Source organism: Lynx rufus, unplaced genomic scaffold, assembly GCF_022079265.1.
Source record: "Lynx rufus isolate CCGP_SWC_20201006 ecotype Redwood Valley unplaced genomic scaffold, mLynRuf1.p SCAF_11, whole genome shotgun sequence".
In the NCBI taxonomy this organism is placed as follows: Eukaryota; Metazoa; Chordata; class Mammalia; order Carnivora; family Felidae; genus Lynx; species Lynx rufus.
The window spans coordinates 15,677,300-15,697,436 of NW_025814825.1; the positions used below are offsets into that span (position 1 = coordinate 15,677,300).

A 20,137-nucleotide genomic window follows, 5' to 3' on the forward strand; every position below is an offset into this window, starting at 1 on the left:
AACTTATTGTCTTCAGATTTTATTTTTTTCTAAGCAATCTCTACACCCGACATAGATCTTGAACTTACAGCCCTGAGATCAAGAGTCACATGCTCCACTGACCAAGCCAGCCAGACGCCCCTTCGTTCCCTCTTTAAATCCCTTAAATGGTTCCCTGTGCTCTCAGAATAAAATCCAAACTCATTAGGCAGAGACTTGTATGTCATGGAATCTTTTTGGCCTTGTTCTCTTGCATTTTTGTAGGCATATCTTCATCTACAACCAAACTACTTAACATTCTTTAAACTTGCCACAATTTCCCATGGCCTTTCACCCTGGCCCATGCTAACCTCTGTCTTCAGGTTGTTATCCTGAGGAACTCCCAGCCAGCTGTCAAGAACCAGGACAGAGGTCACCTCCTCCATGCAGCCTTCAGTAACCTCACTACTCACCAGATAACAAGAGTTCCTGTGCACTCATTAGATTTTTTTATGTACTTGTCACATTGCAGAATGGCTGCTGTTTGAGTGCCTACGTCCCCAGATAATTTTTAAGATCTCTGGGGGGAAGGGACCATGCTTTACTCATCTTTTTATCTTCAGTACCCACACAGTGACTGGCACTGAAGAGGCACTCAGTAAACACAGGAAAAGCAAATACATAAATGCACCATGGTTGTCAGGAGGCCTAACTGTGCCAGATCCTCTTCTTTGTTTGAAAACAGATTTCAGGAGTGCCTGAGTGGCTCAATCAGTTGAGCGTCCAACTTGGGCTCGGGTCATGATCTCACGGCTTGTGGGTTCGAGCCCCGCATCGGGCTCTGTACTGACAGCTCAGAGCCTGGAGCCTTCTTTGGATTCTGTGTATCCCTCTCTCTCCTCCCCTCCCCCGCTTTCACTTGCACTCTCTCTCTCTCAAAAGTAAATAAAAATTAAAAAATATTAAAAAAAAACAGATTTCAGCTTTATAGAAGTGTTCATGGAAAAAGAATATGTTGATCCACATTGACAGCCTGGAGGCTCTCCTAGCTTTATGACTGAACTTCAAGATGTTCTTTTGTTTATTTGTTGGGTCTTGGTCACATTTCCATTAGAGTTGTGTGACAGCTGAGAGCTGAATATGCACCCTAAGCTTGGTAATTCACTTTGGGTTGTGCCAGCTGCTTTCTACCATCAACTCTCTAGAGTCTGCAAGGGTCAACCTAAGCTTTCATTCAAGATCAGAACTAAATCACACCTGACAAGTAAGTGGGGGAGAGACAGGTTGAAGCCAATTAGGCCACTGCCTCCTTGAATCCCTCCTGGGCCCCACCCAGTCCCCCTCCCTCTCTGCTGGGTCTTTGCTCAGGGCCCAGAATTATTCTCTGTTCATAAAAAGGAGGGTGAGGAGAGTACTAAGGGCATATTGAGGGCTGACATCTCTGAGATCCTCCACCCCAGGCGAAGACACTTACGCAGACCCATGGATGCTTGAGAGCCTGGTCAGCTGTGATGCGCTTCGCAGGGTTTATGGTCAGCATCTGGTTGATTAAGTTCTTGGCTTCAGGAGTCACCGTGTCCCACTCTGGTGATGGGAACTAAGCAGGAAGAGGGAAAGGAGACATATGAAATCTGTGAGCCCCACACTCTGAAAGGGAGGCTCTGTCTTCGTTCCAACTCCTATAAATGGGATATTCTGTGCTATCTAAACCTCCCTGGCAGAGAGATGGAGAAGCCCTGGGGCATCCCAGCACCTGTGTCAAAACTTAAACACTAGGAGAGGAAGATAGAATCATGGTTAGAATGCCAGGATATCAGATCAGAGTGGGAAGGGGATTCCAGCAATCCCATCTTCTGGTTCAACCCCATCTTTTTCCTTACTAGAAAGAAACAGTGGCTCAACAATGTGCCCAAGGCTGCACTGCAGTGGAAGGAGCCATGACACTTCTTGTCCCTATGTTATGTACCACATCACACCTCTCAGGCCATTCTCTGCAAATAACGGATCAAAGAGCTTCCATGCGCTCCTCAATTTTATAACTACCAAGAAAGGCTGTGCAAAAAAGTTGTTCCTGGGATAGGGTGTGGCAGGAATTGAGACCTGTATGCCCATCCTTGGGTCCTCAAAGTCCCCAGACACTCCCCATATCCCATGACATACTAAACATGTCCCCTCCTGTGGACAGAGCCCGAGGGTCATGAACAAACCAGTCCTTACATCATAGGCCCCAGCCTTGATCTGCTGATACAACTTGTGCTGATCCTCATCCCAGAAGGGAGGGTATCCCACCAGGAGGATATACAGGATGACCCCTACGAGACAGAACACAGGTCATCGGGGTCACTCACCTACTTCACTGAGGAACCAAGAAAAGCCACACAGGGCTCAGCCACGCAGAAAGTCAAGGTTATATCAGAGGTGGAAGTGGATGGCAGACGATAATGCTGTGCCACTAGCCCCCTCCTGCTATCCTTCGCTCCCAGTGTCACCGCCCACATCAGGGATTTCTTTAGGCATAAGCCATCCTCTAAGGCGTGCGTAAATCCCTCTTCAGGAAGGATGCAGTATAATCCAGGAAGTATTTGGGGAGGAGCGAGTGATGAGAACAGCCATCCCAGGGGCACTAGAGCAAACACCGTGATTTCACACACACCAGACACTTGTGGGGCCCACGAGGAATAGCGATGCCTCTTTCTCACCATCACTGGAAGTTGAGGGCCCTTAACATCAAAAAGCTGAGAGTGTGGAATGGGCTTACCGCAGGCCCAGATATCCACAGGTTTTCCGTAGGGATCTTTCCTCAAGACCTCAGGGGACAAGTAACCCGGGGTGCCAGCAAAACCTGTAGCAGAAGAGAGGGCAGAGGCACACTGAACCCACTTTCTCTCTCATTAAAACCACATCAGCAATTTCCCCCGAGTCCCTTCTCATTCCTGCTGCTTTTGCTACATAAGCTCTCAGCACGTGGGCAGCAAGAGATGGCAGGCTGGGTTTCTTGTAGTGCCCAGAATAAAAATCAGAGGGCAACTCCGTGTGCCTACCAGGAGGTCCCATTCCTCCCCAGAGGCAGCAAGAATGCTGTGCTGACAACAGCTAGACTCACTGTACTGAGTCACGTAGGGCCAGGGGGACGCTCTGTACCCTCCCCCTTCTCCAGTCTCTGAGGAGACCAGGACCATTAAGGGTCTGGCTTCTAGTTCTGAAAGAGGAAAGCAGATCAGGAAGAGGAGGAAGGGCGGGGGCCACATTCCAGGAAGACAGGGTCACTCTTACCAAACCAAGCCTGCTGCTCTCCCTGTACTTCAATGGCTAGGCCAAAATCAGCCAGCTTGACGGCGGCACCCTTGCATTTACTCGCCAGCAGCAGGTTTTCAGGCTGTATAAGGAAAAAAAACCTTATGAGGCACCCACCCTCTGGCCCTGAGGAAGCCTTGTTTGGGTCCTCGCAGTACCACACCCTGGCACCAGGTGGCGCCTATGCTTCACAAGCAGAAGGCAAAGGGGGAGCCTGGGTAGTACCTTCAGGTCCCGGTGGACGATGTCATGCTGGTGGATGTGGTTAACACTCTCCAGGATCTGATGTATACAGTGGCTGTAAAAGCACAAGGAAAAGAAATGTCAGTGCAGGGTTAAACTACTCATCCACGACCACACACTACAGATTAAAGCATGTAAGTCTGGGTTACAGATTCACAGGGAATCACTGAACAATAGCTAAAACCTTGGACTCTGGACATCATCTAGTTCAACCTATTTTACAGAAGAAACTGAGGTCCAGGCATATTAACAGGTTTGTCCAGGGATTCCCACTAGATAATGGCAGAGGACAGACCAGAACAGAGTCCACCAGGCCTCCCTAGACTGCAAAGGCCCAATACAACCAGTCCATTTCCAGGAAATTGGGGACACTCCTGAGAAAGAGAGACCATCCAATCCCTTCCTTCTTTTCTCCCCCTATAGAAACTCTGTTCTCGGAGAAGAGACTTGTGGTGGCATCTTAGGAAAGCTAGTACAACTATACCTAAGTTGTTTTGTTGGAGGTACACTCACTCATTTAAACATTTATTGACAACCTACAGGCACTGTGCTTGGTAGCACACAGACTATAAAGATAAAACCCAGGACGCAGACACCTTTAAGAAATGATGTGCTTAACTACTGGGCATTTATCCAAGGGATACAGGTGTGCTGTTTCGAAGGGACACTTGCACCCCAATGTTTATAGCAGCACTATCAACAATACCTAAAGTATGAAAAGATGGACATCAAATGTCCATTGATGGATGAATGGATAAAGAAGATGTGGTATACATATACAATGGAGTATTATTCAGCAATCAAAAAGAATGAAATCTTGCCATTTGCAACCACGTGGATGGAACTAGCAGGCATTATGCTAAGTGAAATTAGTCAGAGAAAGACAAATATCATATGACTTCACTCATATGAGGACTTTTAGACACAAAACAGATGAACATAAGGGAAGGGAAGCAAAAATAATATAAAAACACGGAGGGGGACAAAACAGAAGAGACTCTTAAATATAGAGAACAAATAGAGGGTTACTGGAGGGGTTGTGGGAGGGGGGATGGGCTAAATGGGTAAGGGGCATTAAGGAATCTACTTATGAAATCATCGTTGCACTATATGCTAACAAATTTGGATGTAAATTAAAAAAGTAAAATTAAAAAAAAAAAAAGAAACGATGTGCTTAAGAAGGTTCCAAACAGGGCAACTGAGGAACATTTCTGGTGATGATTTTCCACAGAAAAAAAACAAACTAACCCAGAGTCACCTTCACCTACTATTTCTTTTCTTTCTTTTCTTTTTTTTAAAATAAGGTCCACGCCCAACATGGGGCTTGTACTCAACGTGGGGCTTGAATACATGACCCTGAGACCTCAAGAGTCTCATGCTTTATCACTGGAGCCAGCCAGGCACTGCAACTGCTATTTCTTGAATCAGGCCATCCACCTTCCAAAATATCCTGCCACACTTGCAGTCAAACTCCTGGCAGAGAGCATTGGTGATCTAGAGCAATGGTGAAAAGTGGGGGATGATTTTGCCCACAGGGGACATCTGGTAACGTATGGAGACATTGCTGGTTTTCACAAGCCATCCTCTAAGGTGTGGGTAAATCCCTTTTCAGCCGGGGGGGAGATGCTACTGGCATCTAGTGGGTAGAGCCCAGCGATACTTCTAAAATGCTACAATGCACAGGAGAGGCCCTCACAACAAAAAATTATCTGGTCCCAAACATCAGTAGTGTTGAAGTTGAGCCTAGAGAATGAGACCCCAGCCAGCCGGGAGGTACTACCAGGTATGCAGAGCAGGCTTGCAGAGTGTCCGGGGGTGCTGGTCTGATGTCCTGGACTTCTTATTCCTTCCTCTAAAATCTGATTCTGGGGCTTCCACAAGAGCCAAGGGGTCTTACCAGGCTCCTGGAGGCTGAGGCTCAGGCCTCCCTTCAGGACACAGCCCATGAGTAGGCCAAAGAGACTTCAAGAGTGAGCTGAAGAGGCGAGTCTCCACAGAAATGTATAATTAGAACAGAGCCAGGCTAGCAGGGAGAGCCTTCTGGCCAAAAATGGCAAAAGTGCGAAGTGTCCCAGCAGAGCCAGGCCAAGCCCACTGGTACAGTCACACACAACCCCTCCCCTCCCCCTAGCCAGCTCTCCCTCCTCCCCGCCAGGCTCCCAGAGCTATCACCGCCTCCTCCTGCCCCAGAGTCTGGTCCTCCCCTGCTGGCACTGGAATTCATCTCCCCACTTGAGAATTTTTCCCCGAGGCCGAAGCATCTGAAGTTGATCAGCAAACGCTGGCCTCTCAGGGTTGAGAAATTTGTGAGGAAGCTGCACTCCCCCACTCCCAAGAGGCAGCCAGAGCTGCCACAAATGCCAGATAAACTGTAGGCAGGATGATCAAAACCAGGTTGTATGGACATCACCCTCAGAGAAATCTCAGGGCTGGGGGAGGAGCCAAGGCAGGAAATACAGGTCACACAAGCACCTAAGAGCTTTGTGGGCTTCCGTGGGGGGGGGGGGTGAAGACTGAGGGATATGACCAAGGAACAGTCCTCCAGCCTGAGGAGCCCCACATCAGGGCTGGTCATGGTGGTCAAGAGACTAAGTGATCCAGGATGGAATCTCTGCCAAGAAGGTCCCTGGTTGGATTATTAGCCCAGATGTTTACACTCCTTCAGAACACAAGCCATGTTTCCTCCATCTCTGGATCATTCCCAGGATGCCTTGCACACAGTAAAATTTGTCAAAGGAAAGAAGCAGGGTAGGGAGGGCCCTTGGGCAGGCTTGCAAGTACACAGTAGTGCAAAGAAAAGGTATTTCCAGAGTGAAAGGATAAAGGAGACTTGCAAATGCTTCGCAAAAACACGGATCTGGGAGTATTGAACTTTTAACTTCTAACATCACCTATCAAATGCAACCCAGGTCCAGCTTACAGAATCTCTGTCCAGATAAGAGCTCTTCTGACCTTCCCCAAAGACTATTCTAATAGGCAAAATGCCTGCCCCCCCTAACGTGGCCAAGACTCACAGTGAACTCTAGGGCGCCCATCTCACCTGGCATCAGCTTCACTGTAGTACTCTCTGGCCACGATGTCTTCAAACAGCTCCCCGCCGGTAACACTGCAACCAACAGACAGAGACAGTCAAAGGGGGTAGGTCAGTGTCAGTTGGCCAATACCAGCATCCAACAGGTAACAGATCACACCAAGGAACAGCTTTTAAAGAAATCCAAACTCTACATGCATTTCATCTGAGAGCCCAGAACATGCTCGATCCTTCAATGACATGGGGCTTCACCTTGGGGTAATGTGGGCCCTCCTTTTCTCCAGCACATTTGTTTCTATAACCTACAGATTAGTTAACACTCAGGCAAAGAAGAATATACAGCGATCTAGGAGAAAATAATCAATCTACTCAGAAAGTCATAGCTTTATTTGAGACCAATATGAATACTAAGATACACAGCTACCCAAGAAGGACAGACCTATTCTTAAAGTTGAAGAATAATGAGACCAAGGACACAGAGACCCAATCCTGAAAATACCAGAGAGGCATTTCCAGGAGGTAAAGAGCCACTTTTAAGATATTAAACCACAACCAAAGTGGAGGAGAGACCAATTGGAGTCCAGTTTATGACTAATAAAAGCCACCTTCAATTTCCCAGAATTTTTAAGGTCACGTGAAGAGCTGTATTCTATTTCTCCACTAAGGACAACACACCAAGAAACAAGAAAAAAGCATTTGCACAAGGTGTGCTGCTGAACAGAAATGCAAGAGTAATGCCATCCGGGGGTTCAGAGCCCTGGGGAGATACTGAGTGAGCAATGAGGTCCCCTGAGCAACCTGCCCATTACTAGAGGAAGTTCAAACTCAAACCCTTTCTTTTGGCTAAAGGAGAGGGACTCTCAGCAGAGGCTGAAGACCCAGTTTAGGTCTTTTTCCAAGCCTTCATCTTGAGCCAGCTGGAGGGAAAGGCCCCCACACCCTCAGAAAGTGGAACTTACAGGTCAAACACGAGGTAGTGAAACCCTTCTTCAGAAATACTGTCATGGAGGCGCACTGCAAGAGAGGAGATGGGGACAGAGATTAACAGAGAGAAACCTTGGAAACCTACTCCTCTCCTCCTCAGCAATCCCACCCCTGTCCCAGCCTGTCAGCCTCACTGGACGGTCTTCTGAAGGAGTGGCAGTAAGAAGTGGCGACATGCCCATCACCCCCCAAGACCAGGTGACACAGCCACAGAACAGAGAAACAACCAGACCCCAGGTCCAGTGCTCTGGCTGCCATCTCATACTGCCTCAAACGTAGGCAAGAGATAGAAGCTTTGTGGCTAAGAAATAAGACAGAAAAGCAGGAACCTTCCCAGAGGTGCTAGTCCCAGAGGAGGTGGTCCTGGGATATGATGCATGACAGTGTAACGTAGAGCAAGAGCAAGGACCACCTGGGGATGCTGACCGCAGAGGAACAAAGAATGACAAGATGGATGAGCCCGAGAGCTCTTTTACGGGAGTAGATGGGAAAAGGGGAATTAAAGGCAAGGGGAAAAGCTGGAAAGGTAGAGTCCAGCAGAAAGGCACGTGGAGTGAGGCTAATGGATGGTAAGCATGGGAGGCAACATGCAAACTCAGGCAATGACAATAATAATTGTTTATTAAAGTGCTTATTACATGCCAGGCCTTGGGTTAGGCTCTTTGCATACATTATGTATTTCTACAAGCATTTATTGAGTGCCTACTATGTGTCAGATTCTGTGCTGGATGGTGGAATTTAGGGACATAGCAGCTGCCTCCGAGGAGTTTATTCTTCTGGACAACCACTCCCATTCTACAGATGAGGACGCTGGAGGCTCAGAGATGTTGTATCTTACCAAAGGCCAAAGATATAATAGGTCAAGATGTAAATCCAGCTCTTTCTGAGTCCAAAGACTGGTCTACACCACTGCTTCCTATAAGAGATGCAGTGTAGCCCACACAGCCAGGCAATAGAGCAATGGAGACTGTGAGAGAGACTACTCGCAAACGCACTTATGACAGCAGCATAGACGGGTCCAGGAGGCCACTGCAATGAGCAGACTAGGGCAACTCACCCGCTGCAGGAAAAGGCTGGCAAGCAGAATCCCTTCCCACTTCCCGCCTCCAGAGCTCCTGGGCAAAAAACCAATCTAATGTCTTCTGAGGTCTCCTTTTCAAGCTTCTGCCCACAAAGCCACCTGTGGCCTAAATGCCAACCCCTGAGCACCATTCTAATGCAAACACAAGGAGATGCTTTGGCTGAATGTCCCAGCTGCTCCCGTCCCTTCCCTCACCTGATCTCTCCTGATGAGGAACCTCTGTCTGACCCTTGCCAATCCTCGGGGGTTTCAGGAGCAACTCACAGAGCACGTTAGGAATGGCCTGACACCAAACCAGCCAGTGAAGATCTTGGATACACAGAAGTCATTGTGTCTCTTCCTTGGTGGCTCCATGTTGCCAACCACCCCAAACGACAGATTCCATTTCCAGTGTCAGACTGTTTCCTCAGGGCCAAGGGGCTTCCCTACATCCTCTCCCACCACAGCAAGATCAGCCGAACATAAAATATAGGCACTTAGCCGTTACTACAGCTCTGTGGTTCTTCTCAGTTGACAAATGAGGACACAGACCTGCCAGAGCCAGAGCCAGGGCCCAACAACTGTCATATCGCCTACTTTATTTGATCTGATCCGGTTACCCAAAGTTCTACCCCAAACTCAGTATCTCTGTGATTTACCAATGGGATCAAAGGCAGGTGGTACTACCAGGATCCCTCCTCCTCCAACTGTTCCCTCCTGTACTTGGGCAAACAAGCTCATACTTCTCTAGGCCCCCAGATGACAGAAGGAAGGAGCTACAGCCAGACCCGTTCTTCCCTCCCACGCTATTCAACCCAGGCGTGCTCAAGCGAGCTCCCCCAAAGCCCGGCCAGCCCCCTTCTCACTTGTGCTTCTCTGGTCTAAGTTGGGGCTGCACACAAAGTCTTGCTGCAGCTGCTGCTCCCTTGCTTCCAAAAGGACTTTCCATTTAATTAAAAATTCACTATTAAAAAGCATTAAAGTGTGTAATACAAATAATCCCCTGGAAATCAGCTGTCCCAGAAGCTAAAGACCAGCTTCATTAGGGAGGTGACTAACAGTAGCAGGACAGTAAGCTAATAGTACAGCAGGTACGATGCTAACAACCACTCCCAGGGGAATCCTGCCACCCAGCCCTACCTCTCCCAGCCCCTGGCCCCTGTGCCTGCCTCTTAGACTAGCACAGCAGGGCTGAGAATGGGGCAGAAAGTACAGGCACCCATGCCCATGCTGAGATATGGAGGCACTGGCGCTTGCTCTTCTCCAGGAAGGCCACACACAGAGCCCAGGTGGGAGGAAGCAGGGGAGGGGAATCAGAAGAGAAGAGCAGTAATGGAAAATTAATCCAGCCCAGAGAATGGCTTTGATGTGTGCCCCAGAGCAAGGTACCACTGAGACAAGAAGGGACAGGTGCACAAGTCCCCATACCTGAACGAGATACTTTTTTTTTTCTCTTGCAAAGAAAATTAGGAGAACTGAGAACAAGGGAAAAACTTGACTGCACAACTCTAAGTGCCTCCCTAGCAGAATCTTGATAATAACGATCCAAGTTATAACAGCTAATATTTAGTTGGGCTGTTTCTATGTGCTAGACATTGTGCCAAGTGCTTCACATATGTTATGTTATTGAACTCTAAGAAAGGTACTTCTACTACCCCCATTTGACAGGCGAGAAGACTGAGGTTCCGAAAGGAACTCATCCAAGCTCATACTAAGTGGCAGAACTGAGACTTGAAACCAAAACACACTGACATCAAGATTCTTGACATTGTAGAATTGCCTGCGAGGGAGTCACTTTTTCTGTCCTCTTAGGCTAAGGAGCTCCAACCTGTCCCCACTAACTCCGGCCATTCCGACCTGCTCCCCTGAAACAGGCATGGCTGAACAGGCCATGGATATGGCTGTGAGGAAGAGAAACCCAGCCATGCTACTGCAGAGCTTCCAGGCCAGTGGGGAAGACGGGTGTTAAACCAGCACTTACACAAATATGTAACTAAGCGCTACTGTGTTAAGGGCTATGAAGTAGAAGTAAAGGATGCTACGGAATAAAATAATCACCCAGCCCGTTCCACAGTAATTAGATGGTCGAAGGCCAAGGAGGGCTAGACTAAGTCCACAGACGGGAAGACCTGGAAAAGGACTATAAAGCATTTACTGCATTTCAGTGATATAAACCTAATTACTGCTTTTTAAAAACTGCGGAAAGAAAAAACAGCCCAAACACCTAAATACCTTTACTTGATGGTTCGTACCTCCAAGCACTCACAAAGCCATAACCCAAGTGCTGTGGCTATTTCCAATTCCTTAAAAACCACCCCAAAACATGCCATATTTTAACTAGCAAATCTTGGCTTGGAAAAAGCGTCACTGTTAAAAGTGTCTGCAGCAATAGCAGAGTGGGAAGGAGGTCCTGCTTCCCGGGGGACTGATGGGAGACTCTGGCTGCCCTCCCCATCTAGGAGCAGGTGGGCAAGAACCCCCTTGGAGCAGAGATTTAGGAGCTGCTTGGTCATGATGCAATGTTTTCTTCTTTTTCTTTGCACCTGTTTTTGCTACACTTACTGTTAGCTAAATGGCCCTGGGTCCAAGGTAAATGGCAGCCTGGCTTAAATAATCTGCAAACTGAGCTGGGGCTGAGGATTTAGGGAAGATCACTTCTGGGGGCTAGAATCTCCATTTTCATCACTTCCATTTTTTCCTAGGCCTCCTTTGCTCACGGAGCCCTCTCACAACTCCACGAAGAGGCACAGATAACAAAATGGAGGTGCGGGCAGGCTAAATAATTTGCTGCAGGTCACAGCTACAGACCAACACATCCCAGATTCAAACCTGGAAGACATGATACCAAAGCCACACACTTTGCTTCTCCATATATGGTTCACAGACCAGCAGTGTGGGCATACCCTGGAGACTACACACGAGGAAGCTCAGGTCTACCCCAGACCTCCTGAATCAGAATCTGAATTTAACACGATCCCTCGATGATTCATGAGCACATGAAAGTTTGAGTAGTGCTGCTCTAAACCATAATCCTAGACTGTGATTGAACCTCCCAGGGCAGCTCAGCACGAAGGAAGACAGAGTCTATTCATTAGAGGAATTTAGAGCAGGGAGCAAGCAGATCACAGGTAGCACACATTCCACTCAGACTAGACAGTACTGCTGCTTGCTCCTCCTCTCAACTCCACACCTCTGGCCACTCTCCCAAAGATGTTTTAGGTTCTGCAGTTAATGCCTCATAACCAACAGGCTTTTTTTTTTCATCAATAAACTTTATTGTTTTGAGCAGTTTAGGGTTCACAGCACAACTGGGTAGGAAGTACAGACAGCATCCACATACCAACTGCCCTACACACTCATGGCCTCCCCTACTGTCAATATCTCCCACCAGCACGGCACATTTGTTATCATCGATGAGCCTATACTGACACATCATCGTCTCCCAGACTCCACAGTTTATAGTAGGGTTCATTCTTCCAGCAGGCTTTTAACCTCTGGGATAGAATATCTATTAGGGAGGAAAACTGGGGATGCCTGGCTCCTTGCACCAAATATCCTTCTGAATTCAAGGGTCTCCGAGTCTGACAGCAACCAGAGGGTGATCATGTGCTCTCTGTTCTCAGCATCCTCAACTCTGCACCACTCTCGGGCTGGTCCACTTGTATCCCTGCGGGATGGAGTTAAAGAGGCTGGAGCCAAAAGGGCCAAAGCTCTGAAGGAGGGGGCAGCGAAGAGAGGAGAAGAATAGTGAATTAGGGCACAAAACTGCCTCCTCTCCCGCCACAAGCCAGATCAGGATCCATGGCAACCCCCGCCTCCTGGATCCACAGTTCCACCACATCTCTAGCAGCCCTGGTTCCCACCGGAAGCCAGAGAGCCTGGCCAGCCAGCTCTCCCAGGACACCGTCCTGACTCACCCTTCCCTCTCCCTGCTCTTGACCCCAGAATAAGGCCTCAGACCAACATCCCTCAGGATCTGGGAACATTCATGACACGAAGCACAATTCTAGGCAATCAGATGCTGATGAAGTGAGGATGCCTTTCCTGGGTTGGGTCTCGCTGGCCCCCTAACAGAGCAGATGGCTGAGGCAGACGGTCTCCAGGTAGAGCTGAGGGCAGGTAGATAAAAAGGAAAGAGCTACCAAACCAAAGTAAGGTCTAAAAGGTCAAAAGTATATATTTCATTTCTAGAAATGCATAAAAAGAAAGGTATGACTGTTTTCAGCTAGAATCCCATTTTTGCCCTTCCTGGTCATTTCTCAATTGTCTTCATCTTACCTCAACCCTTCTAGGGTCAGCCAGGTCAACCAGGAGGTGGTTCCGCCTCCTGCCTCATTTATCCCACCCTATATTCTCCTCCCTACATGAGAACAGTTCATCATTACTCTATGAGTTGGTCACAAGTAGCATAAGGAAAGGAAGTGGCTGTCCTCAGACCCTGAGACCTGGGACTGGAACATCAAAATAATTCTGTGTTTGTGGATGGCTTTAGCTACCAACACACTTTTTCTTCCTGTTCTGGAACTTCTAGGTTAGAGGTCACAAGCTCAAAAGCCTATGGCAATCAGTGCAAACATGAGGTACCAGAGAGTGGCAAACGACGGTGACCAGCAGGCTCAAGGGACAGCCGCTGCCCAGCCCGAGCAGATGGAGGCTCAGGAGAGCCACAATGTCTGATTCGAAAGACTGGGAAACAGAATTTTTTTTTTTCTTCAAAATGTGAAATCTCGTTTTTAAATATTGGCAAATAATAAAATATTTTTAGACCACTGAGCTGGCCAAACAAAACACGCCTGAATTTGCGATTGCTGGTCTAGTTATTCCTCTCATTGTCTCTTCTCTCCTACCCAAGGTGATACATTGGTCCCAACTGTGCTGTTTTCAGGTGAGGGTCTAACTTGAGAGCTCACCCAGGGAGCTCCAGTAGTTCCAAGCCCAGGACCCCTCAGCTGAGAGGTGCTGGCTCGATGGAGCACACTGCACCAGCAGAGTCGAGCACTGGCTCTGCCAATCTGCTTCAGGTGTAATCCAAGCTGCCGATTGCGATCTGTAAAGCCCTGCATGGTTGGAGTTCTGGTTACCTCAGAGCTGCTCCTCTCCCCCTTGGGCCGGAGTACGACCTCGGCTCTCCCATGTAAGGGCTCACGTTAAGCATTCCAGCCTGAGGTCTGGGAAACCAGAGGCTGGGTAGCTCCGGAGGAAGCATCCAGCTTCGGCATGTCACCTCACAGCCCCGGCCGCCAACAGAGCAGAGGGGGAGGCCTCCGGGGCACTGTGGGAGCCCCGATATTTAGGCCATGCCTGAGGAGCAGGGAACACGTGTTGTTCTTTGTGATGACTCAGGGCTTTCAGGGAAAACCTAGGAGATGCTCCCTGCTCTGCCTCAAGTCAAGACTGGGGTTTCTGCTCAGACGCTGCAGCCAGCCCAATTTCTGTCCCCTCTGCAAGAAGCACCAAATCAGGGCCAACGCTTTTGGCAAAGGCTATTTCAGCTGAACAATATAAAACTGAGCTGGAGTGGGTTGTGGCAGGCAAACCTCCTCAGGCTTTAGAACAACCAACAATGTGCTCTTGTCCCCCAAGTTGGGGTGGGAGCAGGGAGAAATCCTCTTAATTTTTTCTCCTTCCCCATGAGAGTGGCCCCTGCCATCCCTTCTCCAGAGAAGCCAGGCGGGTGGGCAGCTTGCTTTCCTGGCTCTGGGGAATACAAACGGGAGCACCATGGAAACCCCCAGAGTGTGCATGACACCGTTAACAGGAACAAAACTCTTTCAAGTCCAGAAACAAAATCCGGACCCTTTTATGATGGCTGTGGAAGGCCCCTGGTGAGGGATGCTGGCAGGCTACTAGCCCAGTGCCTCACACGCTGAGGATCCTGGACCTCAGCCCAAAGACGGAAGGAGAAGGGGAAGAAAGGGAGTCCAAAACCTGTTCCAATCCTCACATCCTAGCCCTGAAATAACACTGCAGGGATGGAGACCCTCAGGTCTCTAAACTAGAACGCCCCAGAATTCTTAGCAAGACACAGTTGCTATCCCATTTGGACAAAAAAATTACACCAGGCAAAGGCCCAGGGGCAGAAGTGGTTTCATACACAAAAGCAGTGCACCTCTGTTCTCCCTGCCTTCTACAACATGCCCAATAAATACCCTAAGCACTTACCAATGTTTGGATGTTTCAAAAGTCGGCATATCCGGGCCTCACGTTCTAGTTTTTGGTGATCTAAAAGCAGAAGAGAGGAAACAAAAACCATCAACCATCCATTCTCTTTGTGGCCACCTTGCTATTCACACTCTTCCAACTATGCACTTTTTACAATTTGCTGAATTAATGCAGCAAGTCACAGCAATCCCAGGGATAGGTATTATGACCACTTTTTCCAAATGAAGTAATGCTCTAGGAAAGCACCTTAAGCTAGTGACAGGTGGAGTTGGGATTTGAATCCAGATCTTCAGCTAAAACTCTGGTACCCTTTTCACTATAGCAGGGATTTCACTGGGCCAGGGTGTCCAGAATTTCTTTCTTGATAGAAATACTAATAATAGCTAAGTTTTATTGAACACCTACTATATGACCAGGCACTGTGCTACGAGTTTTACATATATTCTCTAATTGAATCTTCATAGCATCCCTGAAACATAATGCTGCTGACAACCAAGATGATGATGAAGATAATGATTTGATAAAATAATCATAGCTAACATTTCTTGAGAGCTTACTTCTACACCAGGCAGAAACAGCTTTTAACTGAGTCTCGTAACAACTCCATGAGGCTGGCACTATTATGAGGCCCATATTATGGTAATCCTGCTTCTCCCCAGGATCTGCTTGGCCATACACTGCTATGAGCTCTCACCTCTTCGCACTCAGGCACTGGGGTTACTCTGCTTTGGTGAAATGACCAGAATCTAGGAGATCTCAGATGCAAGCAAGCAACAGTGGTCAATTCCTTCCATAGGAAGGCAGAGCTCCAGGAAGTAGAAAGAGAGGATGCTACTATGCAAAGCAAGGTGGCCTAGAAGCCCTCTCCACCCCACCTGCTGGAATTCTGCCAGACAGCCCCCTCCTACACAAAGTCTCCCCTGTTCCTCTCAGTAGATGGGACTTCTCCTCCCCCTGACCATCCCCCCACCTTCCACTGCACTTCTTATAATGTTCACATCATACATTATGTCCACCATCTTTTGGTCACAAGCTCTTTAAAGGGTGGGATCCTTTTGAGTGATGCTTCCTAGAGTTCCTTCCATAACAGAGGCTTCATAAGGGTTTATCAATAGTATCAATAGTAGTAACAACCATTATTTACTAAAGATTTACTATTTGCCAGGCAGAGGCATAGATTATCTTATGTCACCCCCACCAAACCCCTATGAAGTAAAGGATCTGATTAACTCTATTACATTACAAGTGAAGAAATGAGGAAACTGAGGCTTAAAAAGTTGAAGGAACCTGCTCAAGGTCGCAGGCAGTGGATGCAGGTGGTCTGAGCCTAGAGCCCTTTCTCCAGCATGATGCTATGATGACAGGATAAAGAAAAGTAAGAGCAACCTGGAGTAAAAACTCCAGGCTTTGTGGGGGCATAGCTCAGTTCACCTCGACGTCTCCAGGCCCAGGCAGGTACCTTCACATCTCCATCTGCCAAACAATTCCTGCCTCCCTTGGTAAGGGCTTCTCCCCACCCTACCTCTACCTTAATAGCAAAGAGCCTCTGTAGAGCTTGCCATGACTCCCACAACCATCCTACCAGGTAGGTGCTATGACGGTCACCATTTCACAGAAAATGACACTGAAGCCCAGAGAAGTTAAATAACTTGCCCGAGATCACACATCTGGAAAGGGAGGAACTAGGATTCAGACCCAGGCCTGCCAAGATAATGTAGTCTGTGATAATGCAGGGATTATAGACTAAAAGGAATTCCTAATTGTTGTTTCACCAATCACCCCTAGTTTTGTCCTAAACTTTCCCTCTAGCAACAGCTCTGCTTTGTGGAAAAAGGAGGTGGGGACAGGCAGAGATTAGTTCCTGCTGCCCAGGCTAATCCATCCCAGCTGCCCAAAGATCTGGGTCAGGCCCTCCTTCCTATCCTCAGGTTTGGCATTACCTCTAACCGGGATGCAGCCAGAAAACCACAGGTAACCCCACACTCCCACATCACCTGGGACCCATCAGTCCCAGGGACTTTCAGACCCTAGAGTTAGTTGAGAAAGTAGTGCTAGCCCAGCCCAGTTGGCAGGGGGCTTGCTTTTTCCAGATATGGCTGGAAGGATGTCAGGGCTACCCCACCTTCCTCTCAGCCCCTGAAATTGGGATGGGAGTACCCAGCTAGCCAGCCCCAAAGCTTCCCTCTCTCTGACCACTTACCTCACCACCCTCCAACCCACAACCCTTGGGCATGGCTGCCCAGGCAGGTGCAGAGGAACAGCATCTTGCAATGCGGAGGTGGCTGCTAAGGGGAAGGCCTGTGAGATTAATGTTTATCTCCTCCCATAAGTCTCTTACTGGCTAATGGTTCCAGTCCCACAAGAGCAACAGCACTAAAAATAAGGGTGCTCTGGCTTTACCAGTGACTCAGAAGGAGGAGAGACACAGATTCATCCTTCCAGCTCCTTGAAGGAGCTTCCCAGAGTCCAGAGGGTCCTTGTTAGCCACTTAATTCAGCCCTGTCTCCAAGAAGCTGAGTCCCCATGTCTTCTCTGAACCCCAGGCTACTCCTTCGTCTTTGCTCTGATCCTTAACCATGCAGTCCATCCATGAACACAACAGCTCTGGAGCCAGACGGCCCCGGGTTCGGGTTGAGTCCAAGCCCTGCTATATCAGGTAAGCTATTAAACTCATCTGAGCCTCATTCATGCATTCAAAAAAATATTTACTGAGGCCTTCTATGTGACATGCACTGTTCTAAATGCTGTGGATACAGCAGTGAACAAAACAGGACAAAAATCCCTGCCTTGATAGAGGTGATATTCTAGTGGCACTGGGTTGGGGGAGGGACAGACAATAAGAACTAGATGGCACATTAAATGTCTTGGCAAGTGCAATGTAGAAAAATAAATCAGGGAAGGGGAATAGTACATATCTAAATAGGATGATCACGGAAAGCCTCAGCAAGGAAATGACATTTGATTAGGACCTAATGGAGGTGATAAAAGGAGCCAGATAGATACCTTGGGAAAGAGTGTCCTCACTTCTAAAACAGAGGCAGTCAGGGGCGCCTGGGTGGCTCAGACAGTTAAGTGTCGGAGTCTAGATGTCGGCTCAGGTCATGATCTCGCGGTTTGTGAATTCCAGCTCTGCATCCACACACTGCCAGTGTGGAGCCTGCTTGGGATTCTTTCTCTCCCTCTCTCTCTGCCCCTTCCCAGCTCACACTCTCTCTCTCAAAACAGTAAATGAATAAACTTAAAACAAAGAAAGAAAGAAAACAGAGGCAGTGATATCTGCAGATTAAATGAGGTAATCAGGTAAATGCTCGGCACAGTGCCTGGCACATGGAGAACCTCAGCCGTGGCTATCACCAGAGACACTGAGAGAGTTGGACCCATTCTCTCTCAGCTTGGGCACCCAGGGAGTCCACAACATACCAGCAGAGCCCTCTGACTCAGCTCTGTTGCAGCCCCCCTGGGCATCGAGGTATTCCCTCCTGTTTTGGTGGGGCCCGCCTGTGTCTACAGCCTGCAGGTGAAAGGTTAGCAACAGGGGCTTCTCAGAGAGAAGAAAGCCTAAGGAAGGGCCACTGCCTGCAGGATCCCTCCTCTTCCTCAGCCTCACCTTTGTTGGCTGTGGCGTCCTGCCATGCAGAAGCTCTGCTCAATGAACCATGTGGTTTTTGCCAACCATTCTCTCTCTGCCTCCTCACACCATACACAGCCAGCCGGTACCCCGGCCTCTCTGCTATTGTCTCCTGTCTCTTTCCTCCACACACCTCCTGGCCTGTAGTCCCCTCCAGGACTGGTCTACGTCTGGGGAAAAAGCAGAGAGCTCCACCCTAACAGAGGCTGTGGTATTTCAGGAACAAATATGGTTTGTAGAGCATCTTTCCCAATTGCAAGGGCTGTCCTGGCTAACACACAGTATCACAACCCCAAAAGAGGTGAGGCCACTGAACTGACTTGGTCCACAGTGGCAGGTCAAGGGCCTGGCTGGGCATCCTAAGGTGATAACACACCAGCTGGTGCTCTTGTCACAAAGGTGGCCTTCTCCCTTGATACACCCCTCCTCCCACTGACCATGGAGCTCACCGTTCCTAGGCCTTCCAAGGCTGACCCTCTTCCCACCCACCTTTCAAGCGGGCTATTCCCCGCCCCCTCACGTGGCCCAGCCCCCCCTTCCTGTTTGACAACAGCCACTTCCCGCTTTTGCACAGGGCCACTTCCTGCCTGCCTGTGTGCTGCTGCCATGGAGAGACCCACCCCTGCCGACCTTCAGCCCAGCTCCAACCACATCTCTCTGCAAAGTTCTCCCCCTCAATAGCAGAGGTAGCAACAGGAGCAGAAAGCAGAAGTGGCTGTTATCAGGGATCTGCTTGGGCCTTCCCCAACAGCCCCTCCAGACAGAGCCAGGCCCAAGAAACAGGCATCCCTGGAGGCTGTGCCTCTCCTGCCTTTTGCCCAAGTATGTCCAGACCTGGTCCAGGCCAAGTACCCATCACAGGAAGAGCAGCAAGGAGTGACCAGAGGGTCAGTGCCAAGCGAGACAGAAAAGAGGAAGCAGTGAGGAGACAGCATACGGCAAAGGGGAGGCAGAGTTCTAGAACCACCTCTCCCCTAAACCCAAAAGAGAAGCCTACTCCAAATGCACTTTCCTTCCATCACAGGATCAGGGGCCAGGGAAGGCTGGCCATTGATCCTCCATGGCCCTGTAGGGATATGACTGATTTAGCGACTTTTCTCTATAACCACAAGTGCCAGCACTAATTTAAAAAAAGATTTTTTTTAACGTTTATTTATTTTTGAGAGAGGCCAAGACAGAGTGTGAGCTGGGGAGGGGCAGAGAGAGAGGGAGACACAGAATCCAAAGTAGGCTCCAGGCTCTGAGCTGTCAGCACAGGGCCTGATGTGGGGCTCGAACTCACGAACCGTGTGAGATCATGACCTGAGCCAAAGTGGGACGTTTAACCGACTGAGCCAACCAGGCACCCCGCCGGCACTAGTTTCACATAAGATCCTATTGCCACCTAAATACACAACCCTCTATCATGGAAAGGACACAGAGCTCTACTCTGGCTATGAGGACACTCTCCAAGTTCTAATCCCAATGACATCCTTGACTTTTCAAAGGGTATTTCAAGGGTCTGTGCCTATGATCCCAACATGAACGATGAGAAGATTCCTACAGTTTCCTAAAGCCCAATTTCAGATGCTTCAAGTGGAATGTCTCCTCTTGCTGCCCTCCTGAGTGCCCTCCTCTTCCTTACTAAGCAGCAGAGACCTCCGTCTGGCCTCTGGGGCATCACCTGGAGGAGAAGAAACAAGGGCACCAGAGGGATCTGGTGTCATTATCCGCATTTCCAGCTGCTTATTAACAGTCCCTGGCCTTGGGCACTGACCAGTGGGAATCCCAAGTCACA

At 48.9% G+C, this 20,137-nt stretch overlaps 1 protein-coding gene across 12 annotated transcripts in view; it reads right to left on the bottom strand.

Moving 5' to 3' along the window:
• CAMK2G (calcium/calmodulin dependent protein kinase II gamma) overlaps nt 1-20,137 on the bottom strand; it is a 78,135-nt gene that overhangs the window by 28,072 nt on the left and 29,926 nt on the right. For 11 of the 12 annotated variants that reach the window (XM_047072987.1, XM_047072984.1, XM_047072986.1 and 8 more), the window contains 8 exons: nt 14,733-14,792; nt 7,486-7,540; nt 6,536-6,601; nt 3,478-3,550; nt 3,232-3,334; nt 2,717-2,800; nt 2,176-2,270; nt 1,433-1,555 (listed from right to left, as the gene is read on the bottom strand). In XM_047072987.1, coding sequence (XP_046928943.1) covers nt 1,433-1,555; nt 2,176-2,270; nt 2,717-2,800; nt 3,232-3,334; nt 3,478-3,550; nt 6,536-6,601; nt 7,486-7,540; nt 14,733-14,792 — 659 coding nt within the window. The remainder of the gene's footprint in view (nt 1-1,432; nt 1,556-2,175; nt 2,271-2,716; nt 2,801-3,231; nt 3,335-3,477; nt 3,551-6,535; nt 6,602-7,485; nt 7,541-14,732; nt 14,793-20,137) is intronic. The other variant, XM_047072988.1, reaches the window with a different exon arrangement.